The sequence below is a fragment of the Arachis hypogaea genome, chromosome 17, assembly GCF_003086295.3.
Source record: "Arachis hypogaea cultivar Tifrunner chromosome 17, arahy.Tifrunner.gnm2.J5K5, whole genome shotgun sequence".
NCBI lineage: Eukaryota > Viridiplantae > Streptophyta > Magnoliopsida > Fabales > Fabaceae > Arachis > Arachis hypogaea.
This window is the reverse complement of record NC_092052.1, coordinates 124,356,364-124,368,213: the sequence shown is the minus strand read 5'-3', so window position 1 is coordinate 124,368,213 and position 11,850 is coordinate 124,356,364. Positions and strand designations below refer to the sequence as shown.

The window sequence follows — 11,850 nt, the reverse complement described above, 5'->3', positions numbered from 1 at the left end:
CAAAGAGCTCAGAGCAGCTAGAAGGATTCAATCCCAAATTTGGTGATTTGGTAACCTTAGAGGGTTCACCAAATGATCCCTCTCCTTTTGGTACAAATCCAGCCTTGGATAATACAAAGCACATCCGATATAAGACATGAATAAAGGTGGAACAACCAAAAAATGAAAAATTTAAGAAAGAATTTATTAAATAGAAACAATAGGTGCGAATTCTATTTTATACCTTTTTAGGACTCAAATCTGAACCAGAGAGCTTAAACATTCCAACTATTGCAGCATCATCACAAACACGCCTCACTGGATAACTCCCTTTGAATTTCTCCATCCCAACAGGCCTACTAAGAACCTTGAATAGCATAGTTTTCCAACAATTTCTTGGAATATAGGAGGAGACTGTGTGCCAAACACAACCTACGAACAATATAAAATAGACACAACAGAAAAATGAATCGGCAGAAACCGAAGGATAAGAAAACTCTTTAACAATAAACTCAGCAGATAAAAAGAATATAGCATTCAATTGACTTACATCAACATCCTTAAGATGTTGTTCAAACAGCCAGGCACAAGTCTTATTCAGTAAGTAACTTGCCTCACGATCAAAGAGGACAAAAATAGAAATACCAGTCGAATCCTCAACCAACACCTTCATTCTAAACCTGGATCTTTTTAAGATGCACATAAATACTGGCCTAAGATTAACAACTACGCAGAAATAATTCACTGTTTAACAAAGCACAAAGGAAGCATTGTAAAATATTTATACCTAGCAGTCACATTTGTAACATGGATGTTGCAAAATTGACAAAAGTAAATCCCAGATTCTGCCTGAACACCTCTGCCACACACACAAGCAGAGTACCACCAAGGACCATCCTCAACTATTTCAGCTATCTTCGCTAGTACAACAAAAGTTCCAGCCTAAAAATATAAGACCATGTCTATAAATGTTAAGACATTATAACCAAAGATAGTTGTAATACAAACTAAAACTGAAAAACTAAAATAAATACTAACAGCATAGTATTTTCAGGTACAAAGGAGGACAAAAAGATTAATATCGTTCCAAAATAAAGCAGTATTTACTAATGAATAGAAAAAGAAAATTTAACAAAAATTATCAAGAGTAAAGATGATAAAAAAATTAAAGTGGTTCCAACCCGGTTCTTATCATCAAGCGACTTCACAGTACACCTATGTGTGAGCTTCATAAAGTCTTCTTCTATTCCGATATTTTTTCCAGATCCAACAATGCCAATGGGTTAGGATGCACTAACTCCATGTGGAATAGAACTGTTAACAAATACAGCACCAACTTAAATAAGTAAATAATGACAGCAACAACAACAAAAAACACAACAGAAACTGCATGTACAAATATACCTTTTCCAAAAAGCTGCCACCTCTGGGATGTCAAGATTAAATCCAAGCTTTGATGCAAACATAACATTCTAAAGTCCAACTCTACCTGAAAAAAATATATATATACATTTGTTACAGGAATATAGTGGTAAAACCAAGTGAACTTAGAAAACTGACACACCTGAAATGAAATTTACATGATACAAACCTCTAAAAACCTTAACTTTGGCATGTTGTAAAACCACAACTGGCTGTTCAGCATACCCAGAAGACAGAAATCGATTAAGTTCATCAACATATTCACCAAATAAGGCATACCGAATCTTGTGACTGAAAACAACCAACAAAATCACCTACACTATTATAAACTTGACTATACAAACACACCGAAAACAAAAAAGAATCTCAATAAGAGGAAGAGGTAGAAATTAAAGAACCCTAACTCATTTTCAGCAAGTTCCATCACGGCCATCTTCATCTTCTTTCCATCTTTATCATATTCTTTCTCTTCCGACACAGAGACCAACAGACCCACCACATCTGAAATAAATATTAAAAAAAACTATTAGGAAATAATGACAATAAAGCAACATTTTACAAATCACAAAGAAATAAGACTGCAATCATTCCAGACAAAAAAGTGTGAGCAAATAGCACAACATACCAACTAAGAAATCAGAATCCTCTTTGGTTTCCAAAAGTTCAGTGAATGGAGAGATTTTACGAGCAGATTTTGGAATAAAACCGCAGATAGCATCCCTGACAGTGGTCCTGAATTGGAAAATCAACTTAAACTGATGCCTAGTGGCCCTATAAGATCCTTGGTTTGGCACAACAGAGAAGAGCTTCATGACATATACTCGACCCTCAGAGAGAAGTTGTTTGAACCTGTAAATCATAGTCTTCCGAATAGTAGCTTGTATCTTGCACCCCTACCAATCAACATAAATTATACTAAAAATCTTATAAATGACAAATCGAATAAAGAGGAAAACAAATTTAAATGAAACAAAATTTCAGATCTCAATATAAAAAAGGTAAGGAGAAACACATCTAAATGCAAAAAACAAACATCCAAAAAATTTTAATAGATTTATACCACTATAACTCATAGATTCATCAACCAAAATCATCTCCATGGAATTTGGGAGAAGCTGACCAGTGAAAGTAGGAACAGTCCAAAGCCTAATTACCCTAACTTTGAGGTTCCATGCTTCCTTCTCAGGATTAATCTTATTAACCATATCCATGGAAGTTGTCATATTGAAATGCAATTAAAGGGATGAAAGAGAAAACAGTTTTGAGTCAATAAAATAGCAACTAAGAAACACATACAATAGCAACATGAATGTGAGAAAAATCTGCCTTGATCAATGGGTTCTGCCTTTATTTATAAACACAAATCAATTGAGTAATTTGAATTTCGAAATCCATAGAACCCTTATTTTGGGAGGAAAAAAAAGAAGCAAGATAGACATTTGAAAGATATTGATGTTGATTGACCTTAGATATCAATCGAAAGATATTTGCCGGCCCCACTAAATAATCCTATATATAGGTCCTAAGCTAACAACAATTGATACACAAATAAGATGTATAAATGGTAAGCTATATTAATCCTAAGTTATCTTCTATATAAATTGTAAGTTAATAGGAGAAGAGAGGATGGGATGAGAAGAGGATGAGAGAGAAGAGACAGATAACAAAGACAACATGAGGTAACACCTAGAGAAAAGGGAGAACTAAAAATAAAAAGAAAACCTATGCATAGATTTAGGAGTGGTAGACTTAGATGAGGACACCTTTTAGTATAGACATCATTATTTGATTAGGCTTCCTATATAATTATATTTTCAATGGGAAATATATCATATTCCCAATGAAGATACACACAAGATAATTATCTATCAATGTAATGAAAAACCAAAAAACAAAGTGGCCATCAATAAAGTTCAAAAATTGTGCTCAAAAGAAAAAAAGATATACAATCAAGGAATGAAGGTATAAACAAAAGAGAGTAACAAATAAGAATACATTTTTTACTAATTTTATTTAAAAAAAATAAGAGAACAGAATCAAAGACTCAAACTTCTCAGAAAAAATATCAACATAAGCTCGATAGCTAAATAGAAAATAAAAACCTATTTTAAGTAAACATACACAAAGAGAAATATCTATTAACTTCATCAAGCAGCTCATTTTCCCTAGCAAACAGACCCTTGATAATTCAAGACGAAGGGATACAAAATAAAAAAAAAAGTATTTTAAATAGCTTACCAATAAAAATCAATTGGTGTACACTTGTACATAAATAATGCCCAGGTAATTTTGACTTTCAAAAGAGAAAAAAAAGGCACACATGTGAATTTGACACTCAATTTGGTTGTGAAACTAAAATAAATTTCTCGTTTTCTATTAAAGTGAAACTAAAATAAATACCACAAGTGATTTACTATCACAAATGAAACTAAAATAAAATTTGATGAGTATCTCCAAAATAAAAAACAAAGCAAATAAAAACATAAAAAAGAGAGAAAAACACAGAGAACAAAACAAAGAATAGTAACAAAACTTCTAAACAACTTTTAAAAATACAACTCAACAAATCTAGAACCTGAGATTCGTCTCTATAAAGTGGGATAAAATATTTCTCACAGAAATTAGAGAAACTTAAGGAGATAATGTGAACCGGCTCAATTTACATAGCATTTTCAACTATTGAATTGTAAATAGATGAAAAACTATTAGAAAAATAACGACAACAAAGCAACATTCAATAATTCAATATTTATCCAATAGTATAATACCAGAAATTTTAGATTGAAACAACTAAAGTAAAATTATAGCCTCTGTTAATTCAGAATTGAAATTCACTGCAAAGTTATTTCCAATTTCTTTACAGAAAATGCTATTATTACAAAGAAAGTAGCTAAATTTTCCTTTAAAAAAAATATCACCTTCATGGACTAAGTTTTGAATTCCAAAATATTCTTCATCTTCTTTCATCTTCTTGTTTAGTGACTAAGGCAAACCAAAGATAAGAAAGGAAGGAGTTTCAGAAGGCATAGAAAAGAAGAATTTACACCAGCAGCATCTATCCAAAGGAATTGGTGATTTCGGAAATATCACAATAAGCCATCCATAAATTCCTTTGATAAAATAATTTATTTCAAAAAGGGTTTCATCTGACTAAACAAACATATGGACTTAGCCAATTTCAACCACAAGATTACAAATAAATCTTACGGATGGACGAAAAAGCTAGATGAATGTGCCAATAAATACACAGAAATCATGACAGGATGTTTTTCCGTCATTAATGGTAATTTTGCAGTAGCAAGAAGAAATAAAAAAAAGAGCATCATATTTGGATAACAAATTATAAATGTATGCATGAAGGATCAAGGTCATGTAAGGAAATAATGCCCATGCACTATTCTACGCAAAGTCATAATACAATAGCAACTATAATTGAAATCCAAGATAAAGATGATAATAGAAACTTGCCAATCATCTCTTCATCATTTCCCGCTTTTCTGCAGCAAGCGGTTCAACTCGTCTGATTGCCTTCCTAGCATGATCATTTGAAGGATCAATTTCTAGGTTTTTTTCATATCTGTCAATTGATATTTGAAAAAATAACTAAAATTAGTGAAGTGAAAAAATTATGGTATGAATGAACTCAATGATGCGAAAAGGAAAAAAAACTGAATGGTACCAGTATGCAGAACATGTACTTCTTCATTAAGATCTAATAATAAGGAATGCATAATAATACTCATACTAGCTTTCCCTAGGTTGGCAAATACCACATAACAATGGCATCTTTCCAGTTTGAGAAACTACACTTACCCCCTTACTGTGCAAAAGAGAATAAAGTTCAAGTCCTGCTTAAAGTATAATAACCCCTAATATAAGATCTGAACTTACCAGCAATGGTTTCTTCAAAATGTTCAAGCTTTTCATGAGCTTCTCCTCTTCTTACTAAAGCTTTAATGTACACTGGATTGAGATCTAATGCTTTTGTGCATTCTTTAACTGTGTTGTCATATTTTTCCTGGGATATGTTTAGCATAAGTTAAAAGAAATTAGATTCTTGACTAAATCAATTTCAAATATAAAAGGGCAAATATGATGCAAGATTCCATACCAACTTTATCTATGATTAAAATGACTTCAAAAGATATGATTGGAAAATCAAAAAAGAAGTACGAAAGAGTTGAACCACACTTAAAAGGGTCTAGTTTGCCAAAAATGGTCCCTTGGATGGATGCATGAGGTATCTAGTTTGTGAGCTCCCATATTATATTTTTACTTTAAGCAGGCCTCTTAATTAAGTAAGTTGGGTTCATGTTTTGCTTAGACTAATTACATTTTGGAAATAATAAATATGTATATTAAAATAAGCATTATCTAAAATAACAAATTAAAACACAAAAAAAGAACAAATTAAACATAATTTCTATATAAAAAAAAGGCAGAAAGAGAAATTATTTGACTTAAGTTGCAAACTTTCTGAGCCCATTTCCTTGTCCAGAAGAACTGTGCTACAATCTCATATCATAATGCAGCAAGGATCCTCAATTGATCTTTTAAACACCTTCGTATACCAACAAATCACAATAAAAAATAATACTAAATTAACATTTACTTGAAAGATAATCAAATAAATCCTAGAAAACACGATGATAACCTTCAGCTTCAGGATAAAGAATTTATCATGTGACACCATTATTTTTTTTTCCACACAACGTGGGTCCAAATTACAGGATAAAGAGTACCTTGTTAGAGAGCGAGAGCAAGAGCGGCACTCTGGGACCAGCGTGATCAGACCCCAATATAAAAGGGGAAAAAACAAAAAATAGTTAGTTCATGTGTATTTACTCAAAACACATCAAATAAAATCCTAAGAAAACACAACAGATCAATAAGCATAACCATATATCAAAAGATAATGATACAGATTTATCATGACATCAGTTTTTTTTTTCTCAAGTTATGATAACAATACAAATCTGAAGAGATCACATAAACAGTTAAAGTTAATCCAAAATTTAACACCTCACAGATGACAAAATAGTAAAGTTAATCCAAAACATCTCATCAAATGAGTTCAGAATTTTAAAAAAATAAACTTGCTTTTTTTTAACCCAAGCAGTAATATATTTTTATTTTTAAGAAAAAAATCCTTAAGAAAACCAAAGCTGAAGTCAATTATACACAAGATAGTCTCCAAAAAAAATAAGGACTACTAAATATCTGTCAATAATTTATTGAAAATATAAGTTCTAGAGAAGTTATGTAAAAATTTAAATCAAGATTTTAAAACATGCCAAAAACACATTTTGAAAAATATAATAGTAATACTCTCAAATTTAAACGATATAAAATCACTATTAGAAAAATTAAAATAAATAAGACAATAACCCATCAATGAAATGCCAACTTCAAAATTACAGCAAGAGATTAATAAGCATAACAATATGCCAAAAGCATTGGAGCTAAAACAATAGGAAATTCATATAGATTTAGAAGAAAATAAAAACGCACCTGTAAGACAAAAAAAGCACAATGACACCAACCAAAAATTACACGTTTAACACATCACATATGGAAAAACGGTAAACTTAATCCAAAGATGCTCATCAAGTCAGTTCACAATTAAAAATTATAATTCTCCACTTTTCTTTTTCAAATCAAGCAGCAAGGTATTTTTATTTTTAAAATAAAATTCTTAAGCAAAGCAAAGCTGAAGTCAATTATACACAAGAGAATAATACAAATCTGTCATGACATCAGCTTATTTTTTTTTCTCAGGTTATGACAATAATACAGATCTGAAGATATCACATAAACAGTTAAAGTTAATCCAAAATTTAACACCTCACAGATGAGAAAACAGTAAAATTAATCCAAAACATCTCATCAAATGATTTCAGAATTTTAAAAAAATAAACTTGCTTTTTTTTAACCCAAGTAGTAATATATTTTTATTTTTAAGAAAAAAATCCTTAAGGAAACCAAGGCTAAAGTCAATTATACACGAGATAGTCTCCAGAAAAAGAAGAACTACTAAGTCTCTATCAATAATCTATTGAAAATATAAGTTGCAGAGAAGTTATGTAAAAATTTAAATCAAGATTTTAAAACATGCCAAAAATACATTTTGAAAAATATAATAGTAATACTCTCAAATTTAAAGGATATAAAACTACTATTAGAAAAATTAAGATAAATAAGACAATAACCCATCAATGAAATGCCAACTTCAAAAAGACAGCAAGAGATCAATAAGCATAACCATATGTCAAAAGCACTGGATAAAAAGGTATCATTCAATAATTAAAAATATAAGAGATAATTTTTTAAAATTGAATGCATAAAAAGGTATCATTCAATGATTAGAAATATAAGAGATAAATAGCTCCAATATGAAGCAAATGAGGAAGCCAACAGTTGAAATTGAACCATATCGAATTTTATAGGTTTTTCACTTTTTACAACAAAAGAACTTTATCATTCAAGTGCATAAATTATATCTTTTAAGATTGAGAAATATAAGAGTCAAAATTAAGGAATATGGTATCAGTAATCCAAAGATTAAAAAATGATTTAGTATCATCAGTGAAAGAAATAAATATTTGGTTTTCTATTAAAGTTAAAAATTTTATTTGTGATATACCATCTTAAAATTACACGTTTTACAGGTCAAATGTGGCAATAAAAGTAAATTTCATCCAAAAATATTCATCAAAGAAGTTCAGACATCCAACAAACTCAATGGATTATTTGGAAATGAAATATAAACTCCATACACAAAGAGATCACAATTTATCATAGTTTATACACAAATAGGTCAAAGAGAAAATTATTTACTTTAACTTTCTTGAAAATTTTCTGACCCCATTTCCATATGCAATAAAACTGTCTTGCAATTTGAGAACCGAAACCAACAACAACCTCAATCGCTCTCTTATACATATTTATCCACGAAGAAATCACATTATAAAAAAGTTAATTGGCATCCAAATATCAACATAAGTGGAGGAAAACATTGTCATAATCACATACAACTTAACAACAAAAATCATGAAAATTTATTTACATAAAAAGTAGCAGTTTAAAACAAAACAATTAATCTCACAAAAGCCTGTAAATTTTGAAAGACATTCAGAAATCCTAAGAATAAATAACTGTGGATTCATAATAATGGTAAACACAATAACACAGAAAACATGATGATACAAAACAAATTTGATTTTAATAAAACAAATAAATAAACGTAAAGTTATCCAAAAGTATGAGTTCCACCCCGACAAAAATCCAAACGCCACTTTCTTAGATCTTTTATTTAGCATAAAATAAATAAATAAATAAATAACCCAAAGATCTGCGAAACAGCCAAACAACACAAAATATCAGCGGCCAAAATTTCACATTATAAACATATTAACTTATCTTTTTTCACTCCTTTGATGAACTTATTGGAACAACTGATGAACTCAAAGAACTTGAAGCGCCACAAAGGATTAATAGTTATCTTGCTTTACATTTTGCCAAATAAAATATTTTATTGTCACAAAATATTAATAATTAACATGCTCATTTCATTAATTCCATTCCAACTATTCATTGACAACTATATTAAATCAAACTTATGTCTTTTTTTATATGTATTACACTGTAAAAAATCTATTTCAAAATGTTAGTACTTATGAATTAGTACTTCACAAATATTATTGCAATGCTTAAACCATCTTTTCATTCATTAAAGTTATTCTTCATTATTGATCTAGCATCTATTAAGTTTTAAGTATACTAAAGGCACTATAAGAAAGATTGAAATGACAGGAGGAAATCTTTCATATCTCATCTCCATTAAAGTTATTCTTCATTATTGATCTAGCATCTATTAAGTTTTAAGTATACTAAAGGCACTATAAGAAAGATTGAAATGACAGGAGAAAATCTTTCATATCTCATCTCCATTTAATTCTTTGTTTTGAAGTACTCCACAATAAGAAACAAAAGATTTTAGAAATGACCTGAACTCCTGAAGCAATATTTCATGTCCCATCTTCATTTAATTTTTTATCTTGAACCACTTGATAATAATAAGTGAGTGAAGTCTTAAAAGATGCAAACTAATAAATATAGATATAAGTAAAAGTAGATTGTTAAGTAATGACTACACCTACCATTTAATATGTTGAGAAAGTCAAGACCTATTTAACATAGTTCATTATAACTCAAGTAACATGGACATTAACAAATATTAAATGTAATTACTTTTGTTAATACACTAACAAAATGGTACTTTAACATGTAATGTGTTATCTAATGCTAGGGGTGCATGTATAGCAATATTATTTTAGTTTTTTCAAACATTTTTAATTTTATTAGAATTGTGTGTATGATAAAATCGTTTATTTCCTTTCTTCAAATAACTTTTTTATTATGGTAGTAAATGTTAGAAGAATTTTATGTAAAAAATATTATTTTTTACCTTTTTTTTCCAAACAATTGTATTCAAATTGAAGTCGGATGGTATGTTTAGTGTGACGAACTTTTTTTTTTACATTTATCCAAATTTGTTTCATAGCAAAATCAAACTCTCGGAGTCATTCAAAGTTGTAATATTTTATATTTAAAATATAACTTGCTCATGATAAACGGTATACAACTGGAAACCATTTGGCAAACTCCCACTATGTGTTATGTCTTTTTAAGAGAAAGAGATTGTACAATTTCTTTTCAAACCGATGGAAGTATATAACCATAAAAACATAGCATAATGAATAAAATATTTTACACCAAGTTAAATAAAAATCTTTACAACACAAATAATGCATATGAACTTAAAAATAAAGGATAAATACTACAAATGAACCAGCAATGCCATGCATGGTCTTCCTTGAGCAATGCAAGTTGAACCAATATCTGACATTGGTGGTAACACTCATACACACTAAACAAATCACAATAAACAAAGACATAGTATTCCACTAAAACCAACTCTAAATAGCACCCAACCCCTAAAACTTTAAACCCTAAGTCCTACCAGGCATAGTTTGTAGCAAAGCATGACTATTACAACTTTCTAAGTAATCCATCAGACGGGAAATAAAGTTTCTTCATATGCATGGATAGATCTAATTTTAACATGATTATCATAAAAAACCCGATGAAGCCTGTTTCTTGTGCCTTCAATGGGGTTATATCGAACAAAAAAAATTGAGAGTAGGCAATGACTTAAGCCCCAACCAGTTGTAGGTGCCTCTCCATAACTTGAATAACATCATGATCAACCATGACAACTGGCACATACAAAGTACCTATTCCATTATATGTAAATAGTTGTGACCAGTTAACACCTTCATCGGTGTCACTTACCTGCCATATAACTGAGTTGTATGAATAGAATGTGTGATTATTTGATGCCAAACATAGACATCCATCTCTAACAAAAAGGCAACCACAATGAGACATAGATTTAGGAGGGACATAAATTTGGCCAAAAGTCAATGTCATCAATGAGAAAGATACAATATATGGTTGATCACCGTCTTCACGGTCAGCAAGCCAATACACAACACCACTGGCTACAACATACGAAGGATCCAACCGTTGCACATATAAAGGACATGAAATCCTAACATGCCAGTTCCTAGTGAAACTTGTATACATAGATAAAGTGTAAGCAGTGCTATCGGGTTCATCTTTAAAAACATGCAAAATTGCATAATGAACACTATTCGGAAAGTGCGCAAAGGCATAAGTAAAGGAACCCTCACAAGAACTACGTTGCAAAGGATCATCTAGTACCCGAGGCATTTGAATAAGTGGATTCCAAATCACCAAGTGGCTTCTTCTTCCAAGGGAGGAGTAACGGATACAGAAGACTCCCATCTCGACTCTAATGAGCTGAAACCAACCGTGTTGGGTTAAAAGAAAAGGCAAGTTCAGGTAGCCAGTTTCTCCAGTAACGGCATCAATCTTCATGATCCAATCCACTGACGTGATTACAGGAGATGCAAACCCAAAGTGAGTGAACAGTGAGCAACCACGCATTTTCCATATCTTTGAGATTTGACTGAGAAAGTCAAATGAAGTTATCCTTTGCCTCCAATAACGGCAAGTAGCACTGAAACTGACAATGGTTAGAGTGTCACATAAATAGAAGATTTCACTTATAACCTCATCAGGGAGTTGTGGAACCTCTACTTCTGTGGGAGGTATATCACTCATACTTGGTCTCAAGATGTAAGAGAAATTCAAAAGGAGGAATTTAAAGTATAAGATGGAGTATTTGACAAACTCCAAACAATACCTTGTGGTGACCAATGCTCGCTGAACTCCATTTATAGAATGTTAATAGGTCATTGAAAGCCAACTACCTTCCTAACATGCAATAAATTTCACAAGTTTTAGGTATTGCATGGTTTAACTAACATTAAGTGCAGAATGACCTTGTAAAATACTAAACAG

General features: G+C 30.7%; 1 protein-coding gene across 1 annotated transcript; it reads right to left on the bottom strand.

Moving 5' to 3' along the window:
- Positions 1-10,614: 10,614 nt before the first annotated feature.
- Positions 10,615-11,610, bottom strand: LOC140180739 (uncharacterized). Its single transcript, XM_072222025.1, has one exon. It carries the CDS (start codon positions 11,608-11,610, stop codon positions 10,615-10,617), a length of 996 nt encoding a protein of 331 aa, XP_072078126.1.
- Between the last annotated feature and the right edge of the window lie 240 nt (positions 11,611-11,850).

Coding starts and splice junctions, on each gene's coding strand:
- LOC140180739 (XM_072222025.1), bottom strand. CDS start 11,610: ATGAGTGATATACCTCCCACAGAAGTAGAGGTTCCACAACTCCCTGAT.